Genomic DNA, 20,716 nt, shown 5'->3' with positions numbered 1-20,716 from the left:
TATTACGCTGTTAATATGAATTGTATGTCTCTTGTATTGGCTAAATTCTGGATTCAACAGCTTACTGTGATCATCGTCTAATTCTGCTTCACTTCCGCGCAACACAAATGCCAGGCAATGACCATCTCCTCCAAGAGAGGATTTAACCATCGCTGCTTGACATTCAATAGCATTACCATCGCTGAATCCCCCGCAATCAACATCCTGGGGCTTACTATTGATCAGAAACTGAACTGTGTCATAATATGCACCCATGCACATCACGAGGTAAAACCAGGCAGTGACAGACACCCAGGTTAGCCAATCAACATACAGGAAAGAACACAACCAATCACCAGACAGAACACCAGAGGGGGGGCTTCCAACTATAAAACACACGAGGCATCAGCACTCCACCTCTTTCCACTGGTGACAACTGTAGTGACAGTCAGGGTGTATATATCAGTCAGCACCTTCTACACGTGGATCAGAGCTAGCCTGGTCTAGTAAGCTAGAGTTAGTACACTTAGAGTAGTAGAGTGTCAACCCACAGCCAGCTGTGTGCATTGTTACAGAAGTTCAATAAATCGTATTGAACCAACGCCTACGTTTGGTGTATGCTTTACAGTTCATCTGCATCCTGTTGCAGTCCGTGTTACCCCGGGGTGAATAACACAATATGATATCAGGTGTCTACTTCATCTAAGTAATTTACCTTGAATAATTCAGTGACGACTCGCAAGTGCCTTCCAGCGGCATGGAGAAGATCCAGGCCCCTCCACAGCTCCGGATCTCCGGAAATGTCGGCGCCAACTGGCGGGTCTTCAAGCAGAAATTCAGTCTATACATTGAGGCCTCGAGGATGCGTCCGATGACAGAAAGATCGCACTGCTCCTATCGACTGCGGGGGACCAGGCCATCCAAATCTCCAATTCGCTCACTTTTGCCGACAGCGAGGACAAGACCAAGTTCCAGCCCGTGTTAGCCAAATTCGTCAGTCACTGTGAAGTCGAAACGAACGAGAGCTTTTGAGCGCTATGTCTTCCAGCAATGCCTTCAGGGTAAGGATGAGCCTTTCCAATCCTTTCTAACTCATCTCCGCATATTAGCGCAATCCTGCAACTACGGTGACACCGCTGATTCCCTCATCAGGGATCAGATCTTGTTTGGGGCCCACTCCGACGCCCTGCGGGAGCAGCTCCTAAAAATAAAAAACATGACCCTGCCAGCAGCCATCGAGACGTGTAAAGTGCATGAACAGGCGAAAATTCGCTACTCCCGCCTTAAATCGGCAGAACAGGACCAACTTGCCTCCCACGAGGCAGAGAGTGAACAGGCCATCGCCCAAATGTGGCGCCTTAGCGTCGATTAAGGTGGTCATTTCGCGTGCTTTTCCCGGGATCCCACGCATGCGCACCACGGACGGGTGAACGAAGCGGCTGAAAATCACACTGCGAGCAACGGCTCACCGCACTGCATGTGCGACGACACACGGCGCGTTACGACGTCAACGTCATGACGTGCCCGAACTGCGGCGGCGCCCACCTAAGAGGCAAGGCAAGAGGTAGGCGATGTTTAAATTGTGGGAAGCCTGGGCATTATGCAGCCTTGTGCAGGTCTGCACCTCCGATCGTGGGCCAACGATCCCAGTTCCAACGCAAACGCGTTCGAAGTGTGCAGCAAGGGCTGCTGGATTCGGAACCTGGTAACACCACGGATCCAGAGGACGACTGTCTGGAGTCCCCATATCATGTGGGCATCATTACCACGTATGACAAGACCTCCTCAAATTCAGCCACACGCCTACCCATCCTCAACGTGGATTCTGCGGACGAATGGTGTGCTGTCGTACAAGTCAACCAATGCAGCATGAAATGAAATGAAATGAAAATCGCTTATTGTCACAAGTTGGCTTCAAATGAAGTTACTGTGAAACGCCCCTAGTCGCCACATTCCGGCGCCTGTTCGGGGAGGCTGTTACGGGCTGTTACATCCAGTTCAAGCTGGACACTGGTGCTTCAGCCAATCTCATATCTCAAGTAGATCTTGCTCACATCCAAAGGCAGCCAAAAATTCTTCTGCCAGCTGCTTGATTATAATGGCAATGCCATTACTGCTTTAGGGTCTTGTCACCTGCATGTCTCCAACAAGGCCAACAAAGCCACACTGCGATTCAAAATCGTCAAACCTAACAAGGCTTCCCTTCTTGGTGCCCATGCATGCAAGCTACTCCATCTCGTCCAGCGCGTACATGCCATGTCCTCTGCCAATATGAATCTTCAGGCTGACATTGACAAAATCCTGTCACAATACCCGGATGTGTTCAGTGGGATGGGCACGCTGCCGTACCGCGACAAAATCTTACTCAGGCCTGATGCCACGCCTGTGATCCATGCACCACGCCGGGTGCCGGCTCCTCTGAAGGGCCGTTTAAAGGCGCAGCTGCAGGAGCTCCAAGACCAGGGTATAATCTCTAAAGTGATGGAACCGACCGACTGGGTCAGCTCGATGGTCTGTGTGAAGAAGCCCTCTGGAGAACTGCGCATATGTATAGATCACAAGGATCTTAACTGAAGCATAATGCGGTAACACTACCTGATCCCGGGAGGAACTAACCAGTGAGATGGCACATGCCAAATTCTTCACAAAGCTAGATGCATCGCGTGGCTTCTGGGAGATACAACTGGACGAGTCCAGCAGGAAGCTCTGCACGTTTAATACACCTTTTGGAAGGTACTGTTACAACCGCATGCTGTTTGGTATTGTTTCAGCCTCTGAAATCTTTCACAGGATCATGGGACAGATGCTGGAGGGCATTGAGGGTGTGCGGGTTTATGTTGATGACATCATTATATGGCCCGTGACCTCGGAGGAACACATATCTCGTCTCCAACAAGTCTTTAGACGCATACATGCCAACAGGCTCCAGTTGAACAAGGCCAAATGCTCCTTTGGCATGTCATCAATCAAGTTTTTGGGTGATCAAATATCCCAGCAGGGCATGCAACCGGACTCGGACAAAGTCAAGGCCATCAACACCATGAAGACCCCGGAAGACAAAAAGGCAGTACTCCGCTTCCTGGGTATGGTTAACTTCTTGGGAAAGTTCATTCCCAACCTTGCATCACACACCACGGCTCAGGCATCTGGTGAAGAAGTCCACTGCCTTTCAGTGGCTACCCACACATCAAGCAGAGTGGCTCGGGTTATAGGCAAAGCTCACCACTGCTCCGGTACTAGCGTTTTTTAACCCAGAGCGGGAGACAAAAATCTCCACAGACGCCAGCCAGGACGGCATTGGTGCGGTGCTCCTCCAGAAGGATGACTCCTCGTCCTGGGCTCCAGTGGCCTATGTGTCCCGGGCCATGACTCCCACTGAACAGGGGTATGCTCAGATAGAGAAAGTGTGCCTGGGCCTTCTCACCGGTATTGTAAAGTTCCATGATTACGTCTACGGTCTACCAACCTTCGCAGTAGAGACTGACCACAGACCCCTAGTCCACATCATTCACAAGGACTTGAATGACATGACACCCAGGCTTCAGCGCATTCTCCTTCGACTCCGCAGGTATGATTTTGAATTGGTTTACACACCGGACAAGGAGCTAATCATTTCGGATGCCCTGTCTCGCGCCATCACCTCGCCCTGTGAACAGGTCGACTTCATCCGCCAAATTGAGGCACAGGTGCAACTTTGTGCCAGGGACCTGCCCGCCTCAGACGAACGAGTCGTCAACATTTGTGAAGAGACTGCCAAGTACCCTCTTCTGCAGCGGGTCATACATCGCCTTGCAAATGGTTGGCAGAAAGGGCAATGCCCCCAGTTCTTTAATGTCAAGGATGACCTAACCGTTGTCGAGGGGATCCTCCTCAAGCTGGGTTGTATTGTTATTCCTCGCAGCCTCCAGAGCTTAGTGCTGAAACAGATCCTTGAGGGACACCTCGGTATCGAGAAATGCAGGCGCAGGACCCGGCAGGCTGGCATCAACGAGGACATATCCAACATGGTCCTCAATTGTGCGACTTGCAGCATTTCCAGCCTGCTCACCCCAAAGAAACACTCCAACAACACGAGATTGTGACCTCTTCGTGGTCTAAGGTGGGAATCGACCTTTTTCACGCCAATGGGCGTGACTACGTGCTTATAATTGACTACTTCTCGAGTTACCCCGAACTGGTGAAACTGTCCGACCTCACATCAAGGACAGTCATCAAGGCCTGCAAGGAGACATTTGCCAGGCATGGTATTCTGCTCACAGTCATGAGCGACAACGGTCCCTGCTTCTTCAGCCAAGAGTGGTCCAACTTCGCGAAGCTATACCAGTTCAAGTACATTACCTCGAGCCCGCATTACCCGCAATCTTAACGGGAAGGTCGAAAAAGGGGTCCATATCGTGAATCAACTGCTCTGCAAGGCTGCGGACTCAGCTTCTGACTTTAACCTTGCGCTCTTGGCGTACAGGGCAACCCCTCTGTACACCGGTATGCCTCTGGCACAACTCCTTATGAATCGTGACCTGCGGATGACTTCTCCGGCCATTCATTTACCTGACCTGGATCACCTCCCAGTGCTGCAAAAGGTGCAGCAACTCAGAAACCGGCAAAAGCTGACGTACGATGCTCATGCTACTGATATGCCTGTGCTCTCTCCGGAAGATGCTGTTCGCATCAGGTTGCCTGGTGGAGGCTGGTCAGCTCCAGCTGTTGTTGTTCGACAGGCTGCTCCCAGGTCGTTCGTGGTTCGCATGGCTGATGGATCCATTGTCAGGCGCAACAGAAGGGCACTATGCAAACTTACCTGCCCACCACCGGATCTCCTGTTCCCAGCTGTCGTTATGCCATTTCCGGACGCCTCGCTCCACGAGGCCACCAATCTGGCTGCAATCCCACCTGTCAAGGCGCCGTCGTCCCCACATCCGCCTCTCAGGCGGTCGACAAGGATCCAACGCCAGCCCCAGAGATTGGACTTATAAATATTTCATTTGTACATATTGTTCTGTATCTGCACGCTAGACACCTTACATGTACATATGCATTCACTTGCCATTTGCTGTAAATAGTTATATCTGTAAATATGTCGTATATGCTCGAAGCAACCAACACATTTTTTTTTAAAAGGGGGGGATGTCATAATATGCACCCATGCACATCATGAGGTAAAAACAGGCAGTGACAGACACCCAGGTTAGCCAATCAACAGGAAAGAACACAACCAATCACCAGACAGAACACCAGAGGGGGGCTTCCAAATAAAAAACACACGAGGCATCAGCACTCCGCCTCTTTCCACTGGTGACAACTGTCGTGACAGTCCGGGTGTATATGTCAGTCAGCATCTTCTACACGTGGATCAGAGCTAGCCTGGTCTAGTAAGCTAGAGTTAGTACACTTAGAGTAGTAGAGTGTCAACCCACAGCCAGCTGTGTGCATTGTTACAGAAGTTCAATAAATCGTATTGAACCAACGCCTACGTTTGGTGTATGCTTTACAGTTCATCTGCATCCTGTCGCAGTCCGTGTTACCCCAGGGTGAATAGCACAACAAACTGGACTAGCCATATTAATACTGTGGCTACCAGGGCAGGTCAAAGGCTGGGAACCCTACGATGAGTAACTCACGTCCTGATCCCCCAAAGCCTGTCCACATCTACAAGGCACAAGTCAGGAGTGTAATGGAACACTCTCCACTTGCCTGGATGAGTGCAGCTCCAACAATACTCAAGAAGTTTGGCACCATCCAGGACAAAGCAGCCCGCTTGATTGCTCCCCCTTCCACAAACATTCAAACCCTCCACCACCGACGAACAGTGGCAGCCGTGTGCACCACCTACGAGATGGACTGCAGTAACTCACCACGGTTCCTTAGTTAGCACCTTCCAAACCTATGACCACTGCCATCTACAAGGATGAGAGCAGCAGATACCTGGGAACCCCACCACCTGGAGGTTCCCCTCCAAGTCACTCACCACCCTGACTTCGAAATATATCGCCGTTCCTTCACGTGGCTGGGGCAACATCCTGGAAGGCTCTCCCTAACAGCACAGTGGGTGTACCTACACCTCAAGGACTGCAGCGGTTCAAGAAGGCAACCCACCACCATCATCTGAAGGGCAACTAGGGATGGGCAATACAAGCTGGCCTAACCAGCGACACCCACATCTCATCAATGAATTATTTTAAACTTAAGAAATGCAGCTTTCTGTGTCAGAAAGGTGTGGGGACGACTTTGATTTTACTGTAAATCTGGTGTTCTGCTGAGTACCTCTTGATGTCCATGTTTGTGAACAAAAGGAAGATGAATGGGATAGAGATTCTGGAATCATTCCAGGGCCCCACTTATGTTTGTATTCATTGATAAGTTGGTATTCTGAGAAAAAAAACATTACTGCAGTTTAAATTTAATACAGAAAGAGTCAGTGTTTCATTGCAAGTTTTCCCGAAGGCAGGAACCGAAAGGCCAAAGGGAAAAAAAAAGAAAGTGGTGCTTCATCTACACTCTCTTTGTTGGTTGCAGTGACGGCAGGGAGCAGTGAATTACAAAAAGTTGGCAGCATATTTTTGCAGGTAATCCTTTTATTATTTTTGCATTGATGAATAATCTTGTATCAACAGAACCATATCTTTTATATTAAACATGAGTACCTGCACCCCTTTCAGTCTTATTATTAAATACCAAGTTCTGAATACTTCCCACTCTTTATCATTTCTATTGACACTGACAATGAACACCATGTGGAAGAATAGCATTTATTTTAAGCAAGTCTAGGCAGTGTCTATTATTTTAATTATAAAAGTCTACTTAACCGTGTGATTTTTAAATAAAATTAATATCTTCTATGATCACCAAATGCTGCTCTAGGCTTTGGATAATGTAACTAGAAGATGTTTTGTTTTATTATAGTACAGCTGGGTGGATCTGCATTTGCTTGGTTCCATTCTTATCTGTACAGTCATAGCCAGGGAATCACCAGCACTGTCTTTTGTTCATGTTCCCACACTTTAAACTTTGGTGTCCCATCCTTTGCCCCTCATATTTCTGATCAATATGCTACCCCTCGGCGACGTCATCTGAAATTGCATGGTCCGTTTCCATGTGTAGGCTGACAGCACCAAGCTCTACCTCACCACCACCTCTCTGGACCAGTCCACTGACTTTTATTTGGTACCCTGCATGTCCAACATCCACTGTGGGTGGCACAGTGGTTATCACTGCTGCCTCACAGCTCCAGGGACCCGGGTTCAATTCCAGCCTCAGGTGACTGTGGAGTTTGCACTTTCTCCCCATATCAAAAAACAAAGAAAAGTACAGCACAGGAACAGGCCCTTCGGCCCTCCAAGCCTGCGCCGACCATGCTGCCCGTCTAAACATAAATCTTCTACACTTCCGGGGTCCGTATCCCTCTATTCCCATCCTATTCATGTATTTGTCAAGATGCCCCTTAAACGTCACTATCGTCCCTGCTTCTACCACCTCCTCCGGCAGCGAGTTCCAGGCACCCACTACCCTCTGTGTTAAAAAACTTGCCTCGTACGTCTCCTCTAAACCTTGCTCCTCGCACCGTAAACCTATGCCCCTAGTAATTGACCCCTCTACCCTGGAAAAAGTCTCTGCCTATCCACCCTGTCTATGCCCCTCATAATTTTGTAGACCTCTATCAGGTTGCCCCTCAACCTCTCATTCCAGTGAGAACAAACCGAGTTTATTCAACCTCTCCTCATAGCTAATGCCCTCCATACTGGCAACATCCTGGTAAATCACTTCTGAACCCTCTCGAAAGCCTCCACATCCTTCTGGTAGTGTGGCGACCAGAATTGAACACTATACTCCAAGTGTGGCTTAACTAAGGTTCTATACAGCTGCAACATGACTTGCAAATTTTTATACTCAGTGCCCCGACCAATGAAGGCAAGCATGCCATATGCCTTCTTGACTACCTTCTCCACCTGTGTTGCCCCTTTCAGTGACCTGTGGACCTGTACACCTGACTGTCAGTACTCTTGAGGGTTCTACCATTTACTATATATTCCCTACCTTCATTAGACCTTCCAAAATGCATTACCTCACATTTGTCTGGATTAAACTCCATCTGCCATCTCTCCGCCCAAGTCTCCAAACGATCTAAATCCTGCTGTATCCTCTGACAGTCCTCTTTGCTATCCGTAATTCCACCAACCTTTGTGTCGTCCGCAAACTTACTAATCAGACCAGTTACAATTTCCTCCAAATCATTTATATGTACTACGAACAGCAAAGGTCCCAGCACTGATCCCTGCGGAACAGCACTAGTCACAGCCCTCTAATCAGAAAAGCACCCATCCATTGCTACTCTCTGCCTTCTATGACCTAGCCAGTTCTGTATCCATCTTGCCATCTCATCTCTGATCCCATGTGACTTCACCTTTTGTACCAGTCTGCCATGAGGGACCTTGTCAATGGCCTTACTGAAGTCCATATATATAACATCCACTGCCCGACCTGCATCAATCATCTTTGTGACCTCCTCGAAAAACTCTTACCAAGTTCGTGAGACACAACCTCCCCTTCACAAAACCGTACTGCCTCTCGCTAATACGTCCATTTGCTTCCAAATGGGAGTAGATCTTGTCTCGAAGAATTCTCTCCAGTAATTTCCGGACCACTGACGTAAGGCTCACCAGCCTGTAGTTCCCTCGATTATCCTTGCTACCCTTCTTAAACAAAGGAATAACATGGGCTATGCTCCAGTCCTCCAGGACATCACCTGAAGGCCGTGAGGATCCAAAGATTTCTGTCAAGGCCTCAGCAATTTCCTCCCTTGCCTCCTTCAGTATTCTGGGGTAGATCCCATCAGGCCCAGGGGACTTATCTACCTTAATATTTTTCAAGATGCCCAACACCTCGTCTTTTTGGATCCCAATGTGACCCAGGCTATCTACACACCCTTCTCCAGACTCAACATCCACCAATTCCTTCTCTTTGGTGAATACTGATGCAAAGTATTCGTTTAGTATCTTGCCCATTTCCTCTGGCTCCATGCATAGATTCCCTCCCCTATCCTTCAGTGGGACAACCCTTTCTACCCTCTTGCTTTTTATGTACATGTAAAAAGCCTTGGGATTTTCCTTAACCCTATTTGCCAATGACTTTTCGTGACCCCTTTTAGCCCTCCTGATTCCTTGCTTAAGTTCCTTCCTACTTTCCTTAGATTTCACACAGGCTTTGTCTGTTCCCAGCCTTCTACCCCTGACAAATGCCTCCTTTTTCTTTTTGACGAGGCCTACAATCTCTTGTTATCCAAGGTTCCTGAAATTTGCCGTATTTATCTTTCTTCCTCACAGGAACATGTCGGTCCTGAATTCCTTTCAACTGACATTTGATTAGCCTCCCACATGTCAGATGTTGATTTACCCTCAAACATCCGCCCCCAATCTAGGTTCTTCAGTTCCCGCCTAATATTGTTATAATTAGCCTTCCCCCAATTTAGCACATTCGCCCTAGGACCACTTTTATCCTTGTCCATCAGCACTTTAAAACTTACTGAATTGTGGTCACTGTTCCCGAAATGCGCCCCTACTGAAACTTTTACCACCTGGCCAGGCTCATTCCCCAATACCAGGTCCAGTACAGCCCCTTCCTTAGTTGGACTATCTACATATTGTTTTATGAAGTCCCCCTGGACGCTCCTTACAAACTCTGCCCCGTCCAAGCCCCTAGCACTAAGTGAGTCCAAGTCAATATTGGGGAAGTTAAAGTCTCCCACCACAACAACCATGCTTTTACTCCTTTCCAAAATCTGTCTACCTGTCTGCTGCTCTATCTCCCGTTGGCTGTTGGGAAGCCTGTAGTAAACCCCCAACATTGTGACTGCACCTTCTTATTCCTGATCTTTACCCATATAGCCTCGCTGCCCTCTGAGGTGTCCTCCCGCAGTACAGCTGTGATATTCTCCCTAACCAGTAGCGCAACTCCTCCACCCCTTTTACATCCCCTCTATCCCGCCTGAAACATCTAAATCCTGGAACGTTTAGCTGCCAATCCTGTCCTTCCCTCAACCAGGTCCCTGTAATATCTGCATGGGTTTCCTCCGGGTGCTCCAGTTTCCTCCCACAGTCCGAAGATGGCCATGCTAAATAGCCCTTTAGTTTCCAAAAGGAGAGGTGGGGTTACTGAGTTACGAGGATATTGTGGATGTTTGGACTTAAATAGGGTGCTCTTTCCAAGGGCCAGTGCAGACCCAATGGGTCGAATGGCCTCATTCTGCACTGTAAATTCTATGATTCTATGCTGTTACAATCCCAGTTGAAGTTACTACTGGACCAGTCAGATCCCAGGGTGGAACCCGGCTTGATAGATCCTAATTTATTTGTTTAGAAATGTGGAGGGCGGTTACTGAACAGAGTCTCAGAGACTAATGTACTTTTGACAAAAGATTAAAACATTTATTAAACAAGAAAATATGAACTATAATATGCTCCTCCATCACCCACAACTATATCTTTACAGGCATATACCGATTCATAAGGATAACACAAGTTATAAAATCTATCTCATATTCTGATGTTCACAGTAAGTACACAGTCCAATAGGTGAATTGTGATGAGACACACGCACTCAAACTCCACTTTCAAAAAATATGTCTTGGAATCTTCGCCCAAACGATGCTTTCTCCCAGATGCCTTCATCAAAAATCCACTTCCAGGGTTTCAACCTCTCCTTACGATGTTTCTCTGCTCTGGAGCACCATCGGCATCCAAGTTGCACCTTCCATTAATCTCTCGCATCCCCAGCCGGAAATCAGAACCGCAAAGGGACTTAGGAGTCCTAGTTCAGGATTCTCTTACGGTTAAGCAGGTTCAGTTGGAAAGGCAAATGCAATGTTAGCATTCATGTTGAGGGGGCTAGAATACAAGGGCAGGGATGTACTGTTGAGGCTGGATAGGACTCTGGTCAGACCCTATTTGTAAAATTGTGAGCAGTTTTAGGCCCCATATCTAAGGAAGGATGTACTGACCTTGGGGAGTTTCCAGAGGAGGTTCACAAGAATGATCCCCGGAATAAAGGACTCGTCATATGAGAAGCGGTTGAAGACTCTGGGTCTGTACATAATGGAGTTTAGAATGATATGGGCGGATCTCATTGCAACTTACAGCTCACTGAGAGGCCTAGATAGAGTGAACGTGGAGAGGATGTTTCCACTAGGAGGAGAAACTAGAATCTGAGGGCACAGCCTCAGACTAAAGGAACAATCCTTTAAAACTGAGGCGAGGAGGAATGTCTTCAGGCAAAGGGTGGTGAATCTGTGGAACACATTGCCACAAAACCCTGTGGAAGCCAAGTCACTGGGTGTCTTTAAGACAGAGATAGAGAGGTTCTTGATTAGTAAGGGAATTGGGGTTATGGGGAGAAGGCAGATGAATGGTGATGAGAAACATATCAGCCATGATTGAATGATGGAGCAGGCTCGATGGGCCGAATGGCCTAATTCTGCTGTAATGTCTTATGGTCTTATAACAGAACACACTGCTTCACAGGCCCATGGAAAGGAGTTGCAACCCTCGGGTCTCCCCTCAAGATCTTCTGATTTCTTGTGCAGCACTTTTGGTTTATGTCTGCTTCCTGCAGCTCTGTCTCCTTAATAGGAGTCTCTTCATCTGCTCCGTACTTTTAATTTCACTGAGCAGGACCTGAACTTTAACTTCACTGAACTGGCTCTGTCCTTGTTCCTTGACTTCACTCTTGTCTTGGGACTTTTTCCTCTCCCATTCCCTGGTTTTTGGATCCTTCCTCTTTAGTTTGGGACTTGTGCTCTGTCCCTTTTGCATGTCCTGCCTGTTGCAGCAGTTTCTGTGAATTGGTGTATTTCTGTCTTGGTCACCTGACCAACTGAACTGAAGCTGCTTTTCCTGTCTGTGTGGGCACCTTGTTGCTCGGCAACAGAAGATTTTTCCCCACATTAAGAATCATAAAGCCTAATTAAAAATGCATATTTACAAACAGGTGAAGCCTCGCAGGCGACGTTTAAAGTGAAACTGAAACTCAAGATACCTTACCACAACTGCAGAAATAAAAATTAAACTATTTTTAAAAATTCCACTTAAGGGGCAATTTTAGCATGGTCAATCCATCTACATCTACCCAGCACATCTTTGGGTTGTGGGGGTGAGACCCACGCAGACAAGGGGAGCATGTGCAAACTCCACACGGACAGTGACCCTGGGCGGGATCGATTTGGCACTGTGCTAACCACTGTGCCGCCCGAAACATAAATTAAGCTTAAACCTTAAAGGAATAATCTTATTCCTAACACCCACTAGTTAAAACTATCTCTATATCCTGACAGCTAGAAGAGCAGAAATATCCTCCAATTAAATGTTGAGTATTCTGAAGCTGTTGCCTTCACGTTAAAGTTAGAGGGCAGGAGGAAGTTACCGAGGGGATTTGGAAAAAAGGATGAGAATTCGAACTGGAAGCCACTGTAATTCAGCATAAGGGCGATAGATGAATGGGATTTTGTGCGAATTAGGATACCGACAGGGTTTTGGATGACAAGTTAATGGAAGATGGGCGGGCTGCCATGTGTATTGGAATAATCAAATCGAGAGATAACTGTAGTAATCCAGGAGACAGGTAGAAGGCGGCTAACCCAGTGTATTTTAACTCCAAAGATAAAGCTACTACCGCAACGTACAAAGCTAATGTCCCAGTCTGTGACTATCAGAACTTCCAGTCTGGTTCTTGAAGCAGAATTTAAAGGGCTCATTAACGAGTCCTAGCTGGGCAGGCCTCCACACACTGGAATAGCAACTCGTACTCCACGTCCCCCATGGGGAGATCGATTAGTGATCCACCGTGGTCCTCGTGAGGGTTATTGCAGTAAATTAGGCATGGATGACGCTTTAAGCAGCACTTGAACTAAATTATGGAATTGGGCGGTGTGGAAATAGGTGGCCTTAACAAAGCTGCAGATAAATGATCAGAAATTCATCTCACGGGGCAGCACAATGGCGCAGTGGGTTAGCCCTGCAGCCTCACGCCGCTGAGGTCCGAGGTTCGATCCCGGTTCTGAGTCACTGTCCGTGTGGAATTTGCACATTCACCCCGTATTTGCGTGAGTTTCGCCCCCACAACCCAAAGATGTGCAGGCTAGGTGGATTGGCCATGCTAAATTGCCCCTTAATTGGAAAAAATTAATTGAGTACTCTAAATTTAAAATTTAAAAAAAAAGAAATTCATCTCGTTGTGGCTGAGTACGAAACCAAGATTGCTAACAGTCTGGTTCAAACAGCTGCCTGAGAGAGAGCTGGTGACTAGTTAGGATATTCAGTTGGAGGAAATTTCTGCTCGGTCACCACTGGATGTCAGATAAGCAGTGTGGCAATTTAGAGACACTGGAGGGTTCGAGAGAGGTGATGGCATAATAGAGCTTGGTGTCATCAGTCTACTTCTTTTCAAATGATGCTATCAAGGAATAACATATCACTGAGGAATAGGAAGAAAGAGGACAGATCCATGGGGGCCACCAGAAGTTAAAAGTGTGGGAACAGGAAAGTGATCCTCTGGCTCTGACTGAATAGATAAGAAAGGAACCAGGTAAGTGTTGCCCCATCCAACTGGACGAAGGAGAGGCATTGAAGGAGCATAGAGTATTCAACCATGTCAACAGCAGCAAACACATTGAGAAGGCTGAAGAGGTATAGCTTACCAAGATCACAGTGCCATTCATTGTAATTTTTGGCTTTGATAGGTTTTTTTGCACAGTGGTAAAGGTGCTAACCTGATTGGGGGAATTCACCAAGTTCAGGGAAAACAGGCATGAATTTGGGAGGCGACGGCATATTTAAGAAATTTGGAGAGGAAAGGGAGGATGAGATTGGGTGATAGTTTGCAAGGACAGAGGGGCACCACAACCAAACTTAGATTTGTATAGTGTTTTTAAATAATAAAACGTTCAAAGGTGCCTCATAAAACCATTGTGAAACAAAATTTCACACCGAACGACATAAGGTGATATTTGATCAGGTGGCCAATACTTGGCCAAAGAGGTGTATTTTAAGGAATGTCTTAAAGGAAGAAAGTGAGGTAGAGAGGAAAACATAGGGAGGGTATCCCAGAGCTTGGGGCCTGGACAACTGAAAGCACGGCTACCAATGGTTGAGTGATTGAAATTGGGGTAGCACATAAGGCCAGAATGGAGAGCATGTATCTCAGAGGGTGGTGGGACTGGAGGAGATTACAGAAATGGGAAGGAGTGAGGCCATGAAGGGATTTGAAACTAAGGTTGATAATGTTAAAATTAAGACATTGCTTGACCAGGAATCAGTGCATGTTAGTGAGTACAGGGATTATAAGGGTTTGCGACTTATTCTGAAACACGGACAGCAGAGATTTGAATGGCCTCATGTTTACAGCGGTTAGAATGTGGGAAACCAGCCAGTAATGCATTGGAATAGTCGCGTCTAGAGGTAACAAAGGTATGGATGAGGGTTTCAATATCTGATGAGCTAAGACAATGGCCAAGTTGGACGATGTTACAGAGGTGGAAATAGACAACCTTAAATATGGCATGACTATAAGGTTGGAACCTCATCTCAAGATCAGACATGACAACACGGTTGCAAACAGACCAATGTAATCTCAGTTTTTTGTCAGGAAGAAGGATGGAGTTGGTAGAAAACAGAGTTAGAAGTTTAACCCCGTTATTTTATGTTGGATTGTTATAGATGAGATAATCTATCATAAGTAATTAATTCTGCTGGTTTAGATATGTATGAAGAACCATTTGTAAATCAAAACAATCAATAGTGGATTATTCAGTAAAAATAATCACACTCAAGCAAGAGGATGAGTCTTGGTGTAAGGATCCCTATTCGAGTTGAAAATAAATGGCCACAAACACCCGTATCAAATGATAGCAGAGGGAGGTCTGATGCACAGTGACAAAGCATGGTAGCATTTAATTCCCAGCATGTTCAGTTTTCAGCCTCGACCTGCACATTAGTTTAGAAGGATGAGGGGGGATCTGATTGAAACTTACAGGATACTGCGAGGCCTGGATAGAGTTGACGTGGAGAGGATGTTTCCACTTGTAGGAAAATCTAGAAGCAGAGGACACAACCTCAGACTAAAGGGACGATCCTTTAAAACAGATGAGGAGGAGTTTCTTCAGCCAGAGAGTGGTGAATCTGTGGAACTCAGAAGGCTGTGGTGGCCAAATCACTGAGTGTCTTTAAGACAGTGATAGCTAGGTTCTTGATTAAAAGGGGATCAGGGGTAATGGGGAGAAAGCAGGAGAATGGGGATGAGAAAAATATCAGCCATGATTGAATTGCGGAGCAGACTCAACGGGCCGAGTGGCCTAATTCTGCTCCAATGTCTTATGGTCTTATTAGGAACAGCACGTGCAAAATAGCTTCTCTATATGGGAAAGGAAAAATGGAGGATGTTACTCTCCAGAATCCCCTGCAAGCCACGAGAAGATTGGCAAAGAGTCGGAAGTAAATATCTTGCTCTCCCCTGATGTTTGGGTATCCTGCAGCGCATGGAGAGATTTGGAAAAATAAAAGATAGAACATTTTCATAAAACATTACCTGAAGACAATGAAAACACCACAAATACTACTTAGCTGGTAGACACCAATGAGCATTTCATCATTTTAAGGCCATAAACCTTTGCTTCACTGCCGCAAATCAGGTAAGTTTCTTTATCTTGTGATTCACAATTCACAAATGCTCATTAATCATTGCTTATTGTCACAAGTAGGCTTCAATGAAGTTACTGTGAAAAGCCCCTATTAATTTTACCATATGAACTTTATCAACCCTGAATTGAACGAGAATTTCTCCACATTTTCTGTGGCTTCAGTGTGCAGCTTGTAGCCTTATTTCTAACGAATATTTTTTTTTTCATTTCAGTTAAAGTTAGTTATAAAGAAGGGGAACAAAAGTGAAAATGTTTACATAGGTTAGTATATGCTTATTAATTGAATTCTTAGTTCTTTTTATTCCTTAACTATTCACTAATACATTTTATTTCTACTTGTTTAGAGTTGACGCTACCACAATTCTATAACTTCTTGCATGAAATGGAACAAGCCAAGACGAGCCTTGAATGCTTTAGTTAAATTGCTGCATCATTGTTCATCAAATTGTTTATCCAAAATCATTTTCTACTTGACCAGAAAGTGCACTTGTACATTAAGCTGAAACAAACGTTGTTATTCACTATCTATTCAAACTTCTGGTTGGTGTCCAGGGAAACTCTGTTGTTCCCATCAGTTGTAAGTGTTAACCGGGTTTAACTATTATGTAAATAAAATTATGCTGTGTCTGGTACATATATTTCCTGCTTTGTTAAAGTTACATTCTTTCTACATCTTCACACATAACACATCATTTGTGAGCTGTGAGGGGAAGGATATGGTGCTGTTCTAAACCCTCTGCCCACGGAACACTTTGAGAAGCTAATTTACCAGCTTTTTCTCTCAGTGAAGAAGCAGCTTGTCTCTACTCAGCACCTATTTGATGGTTGGGCTGAGATTAGAATCTCCTGTGAGAGCGAGCATAAGTCTGCATCCTGCTGTCCTCTTGACAAAGTAGTCAAATTACCATGCGGCAAAAAAAATGAATTATCGACTTGTTTCCTTTCAATTGAAGGTTAGCTAAGGCCTTTAGTGCTTCAGGATCTTCTACGTCCACCAGCAGCCAGTTTAATATTCACCCAGAAGTGAATACATAAGGCAAAGCAACATTCTCTGAAATGATAGTCTAGATTGTGTTCAAATCCTAAAGTGGGCTTGAATCCACAACCCCTGACTTAAGAGTTGAGAATGTGACCGACTTGGCCAAGGTGCCAGGTTTTGTTTGGATGAAAAAGGATGACGCTTTCCAATGCCAATTAGTGTGAGAAGTTCTGCCAGAGCATCAGAAGGCTGTTTACATAATTATCCTTTACAATTGAAACTGAAAATACTTTCCACTGAAGCTAAATTTGAAGTGTGCATTGGGTAATGTGGCCCAAAACGACTCTAAAGGGAAGTGAAGTGAGACTACTTGTACCAGGGGAGTATTGCATGCTTTTCCCCAGAACTCAATGCAAAGTGGTTAAATTTGCAAGTTATAACCAAACTAGGAAGCAGTGTAATCAGAGGTGGCTCAAATGACAATGAGAATAAATGGACAAAATTGTCAGATTAACCTAATAAACACAAGTACATTTACATTGTTACGACACCCTGGGCGAGTGCGCAGTCAATTCCAGGCCCCGGAGTCCCAACTTAATTGAATTAACCAACAATTTGTATACAGATTTTGAAATCGTTGGCCCTCGCTTGCTCCAATGACTTACAAGCACCAGATTGGTAAGTAAAACACAAAAAAACTTTATGTACAACAAGAGAAGAGCTACACATGTAATGGCGATAATACAACAAGTCTGCTGATCTATTATTTCCCCCCCTTCACCGTCCCACCCTCTACCCTTAGACACTAGGGAAGGGAAGTATTAAAATAATGGGATGAAAGATTAATATCTTCGCTGCTGAGGTAGTAGTCGGCTATCTTCTCGGGATGGGGAGTGTTGAAACCGCCAGCTGGTTTGGATCTTCTAGCTGGAACATTCAGGTCAGATTCTCAGGCGGTGGGATCCCCTCTAGAGAAACACTAACTTCTATTGACCGGAGCCTTACCAGGGAAGATGCACTTCAGGTTTGTTCCGTTTCTTATCTGTTGTCAGCTTCAGACTGACCAACAGCTTATTTCAGTTAAAGAGCTTCTGCTTCCATGAGACCGTAGAGTGATCTGGTATCCTTAAAAGAGAGAGGACTCTGGAAGTTTCCCTTCTCTCCCCCCCCCCCCGACCTGTCTACTCACTGGCTGGATAGAGAGCAAACTCTTGCTGCTCTGTTTACCTGGAGTGAGCCCCAGCCAAGATATCAGAGAGCGAGTTGCACACTTTCTGGGAGAGATCTCTATCAGAGTTCTGCTCAGATTCTGAGCTCAGAACAAACTGAAACCCACACAGATAGGAGCCTTTGGGAACAATACGCATTGTGTATTTGTCAAGTCCCAGGATTTCAATGGAGCTGATTGGTTGCTTGCCAAGTCCATCAAAATGTGACATCACTGGACCATGCCTAAACACATTGTACCGGGGGGATGGGGGAGTTCTTGGACAACCCTAAATAGCACTTTGCTGGGGTTCTTGTTTACAAATGAAGGCTGTGATACTGTAGAAGCCAGCAGAACAGAAAATAAAGGAACGCAAGGTTTAACCATGAGGATCCTTACAACATGAGAAGGAAAAATAGGGGACATATATATTCCATGAATACTGTTGAAATAGATACGGCAGGCACTAAGGGAGACCAATGAGATTTGACACAAAACATGTACAAACAATGCAAAGAAGCAATCGCCATAGTGGAATACATTTCAGAGAAAGCTTAGATTATCATAGTATTTACAGTGCAGAAGGAGGCCATTCAGCCCATCGAGTCTGCACCGGCTCACCGAGCACCCTACCCAAGGTCAACACCGCCACCCTATCCCCATAACCCAGTAACCCCACCCAACACTAAGGGCAATTTTGGACACTAAGGGCAATTTATCATGGCCAATCCACCTAACCCGCACATCTTTGGACTATGGGAGGAAACCGGAGCACCCGGAGGAAACCCACGCACACACGGGGAGGATGTGCAGACTCCGCACAGACAGTGACCCAAGCCAGAATCGAACCTGGGACCCTGGAGCTGTGAAGCAATTGTGCTATCCACAAGGCTACCGTGCTGCCCCTATGTAACGATTTGATGCTTATCACCAGGACATAAGGAGGACATAGATGCACTGGATGTGAATCACAGTAGAGCTACAAGTCTTATCCCTGAGGTCAAATCCGAGTTATAAGAAAAGACTGGAGAAACAGCATTTTCAGTATGCAAAGGATCTGAGAGGTGATCTTCTAGAGGTATACATGACAAAGGAATAAAAACAAGTCTGAAATATATAGAAGTAAATTATTTAAGCATAAATTGAAGGAAAGTAGGTTCAAACTAGTAAAAAGCACATTTAGGATTCTGTCAAATTCTTCACACAAAGTGATCAAGAAGTAAAACAGACATCAATACAGACTTTGTTAGTCTGGAGATCTTAACTACGAATATGAGCCACTTAAAAGACGAGTAGCTGAGTTGATTTCCTGTTGCCTTCCTTGTGGTTCTCAGAGTGCCTTATCCTCGGTGGGTGCAACCAATGCTGAAGAGCCCATCTGCTGTTTATAATGAGGGGTTGCACACATCCATCTAATGTAAGAACTTCTGCTGGATGTTAACTCAGTGCTCCGATGATGCTATGATTGCTAATGCTAGCTAGAGTGTGGGCCAAACTCGATCTTCTGTCTCAGGTAGGAATATTTTGACCGAACCAATGGTAAGGCTTGATTTGGATGTCAACACAGTTTTTGGTGAACATGGGCGGAATTCACAGGTCGCCGCCGCCGAAATCGGGGGCGGCGCCACTTTTGCAATGCTCTGCCCCCTAAAAAATGGCATAGGATTGCCTCAGGACATCACCTGAGGCCCGACCCCGATGGGCCGAGAACCAACGGTGTGGAACACTTATGGTATTTTTTTTCATATACCCAGCGTGGCAGCTGCGGACTGTGTCCAGCGGCGCCCCAGTCAGGGGGGGGAGGAGCCTTGCCGCTGGCTGGGGGATAATCCAGGGGTGGCAAGGGGGGTTACTGGGGGACATTATTTGGTAGGCCAGGTCTGCGCGCTGCCGGCGCCATGTTGCAAGGCTCAGCTGCCGCCAAGCGCGGCCGCAGACCTGGCCATTCTCCGGCCCTATCCACAGGTAAAGCCAGGGGCTACGCGGCTGCTCACCCCCCACCAGGACGGAAGATCGGTGCAGCTGTTGCGCCGTTTCTTCTGGCGTAAAACGCCATTGTTGCCATGCCGGTATCAACACTTAGCCTGCAAATCAGAGAATCCAGCTTCCTTTTCCAGTCACCAGTGCTGTTTGAAATGGGACTGAAAGCTGTCACCTTCTAACTTTGATGTAGAAATGCCCCCAATAAGTCTAAGGCCCAAAATTAATTTGAAGTAGTGAAAGCAAAAATGCTGGAATTATTTAAGAAATAACTATGCTGTAATGGATATGGATGAAGTCAGATGTGGTAAATGGCTGCTTTCATCTGTGACCTCTTGTTGAAAGATTAAGTTCTATTCTTTCTATTTTCACAACCTTCTTCCTGGGCAGTCCCTCTGGGTCGAGGATGACTTGCTTCCATTCCAGGAAAGGTCCAATCCTGGTTCCGCAGACTCTGCCACAGGTTTGGCAGGCGGTGCTGGATGAGGTGGGTGGGTGGGACGCTCTGGATTCTGAGCTCTCCTTCCGCTGTTTATGCTTGGCTTCTGTGCGCTCCACCCTGAGACACATCAAGGTGATTGGCGCCTTTGCGGATGCTTCTCCAGTTTGTGCGTTCTAATGCAAGCGATTCCCACGTGTCAATCTGGATGTTGCATTTATTTAGGAGGATTTCAGAGTGTCCTTGTAGTGTTTTCTCTGCCCTCCTGGTGATCGTTTGCCATTGCGGAGCTCGGAGTAGAGCACTTGTGTCGGGAGTCATGTGTTGGACATGAGGGCAATGTGGCCGGCCCATTGCAGCTGGTCGAGTGCCTCGATATTGGGGAAATTGGCCTGGGAGAGTACACTTGCGTTAGTACGCCTATCCTGCCTGTCGATTTGCATGATTTTGCGG

At 46.3% G+C, this 20,716-nt stretch overlaps 1 protein-coding gene across 3 annotated transcripts in view; it reads left to right on the top strand.

The window, feature by feature from the left end:
- Window positions 1–16,290, top strand: part of commd7 (COMM domain containing 7) — a 36,400-nt gene extending 20,110 nt beyond the window's left edge. Inside the window, exons 7-9 of one of the 3 annotated variants that reach the window (XR_011948792.1) lie at window positions 6,425–6,542; window positions 15,871–15,919; window positions 16,003–16,073. Coding sequence is in view for 2 of the 3 variants with exons in the window: in XM_072514990.1 (XP_072371091.1) it covers window positions 6,421–6,542; window positions 15,871–15,919; window positions 16,003–16,079 (248 nt within the window). In the remaining variant the exon portion in view is untranslated. Of the gene's footprint in view, window positions 1–6,420; window positions 6,543–15,870; window positions 15,920–16,002 lie in introns of all 3 variants that reach the window. The other 2 variants (XM_072514991.1, XM_072514990.1) reach the window with 2 other exon arrangements.
- Window positions 16,291–20,716: the final 4,426 nt, after the last annotated feature.

Source organism: Scyliorhinus torazame, chromosome 8, assembly GCF_047496885.1.
Source record: "Scyliorhinus torazame isolate Kashiwa2021f chromosome 8, sScyTor2.1, whole genome shotgun sequence".
Classification (NCBI taxonomy): domain Eukaryota; kingdom Metazoa; phylum Chordata; class Chondrichthyes; order Carcharhiniformes; family Scyliorhinidae; genus Scyliorhinus; species Scyliorhinus torazame.
This window is presented reverse-complemented; position numbering and strand designations above follow the sequence as displayed.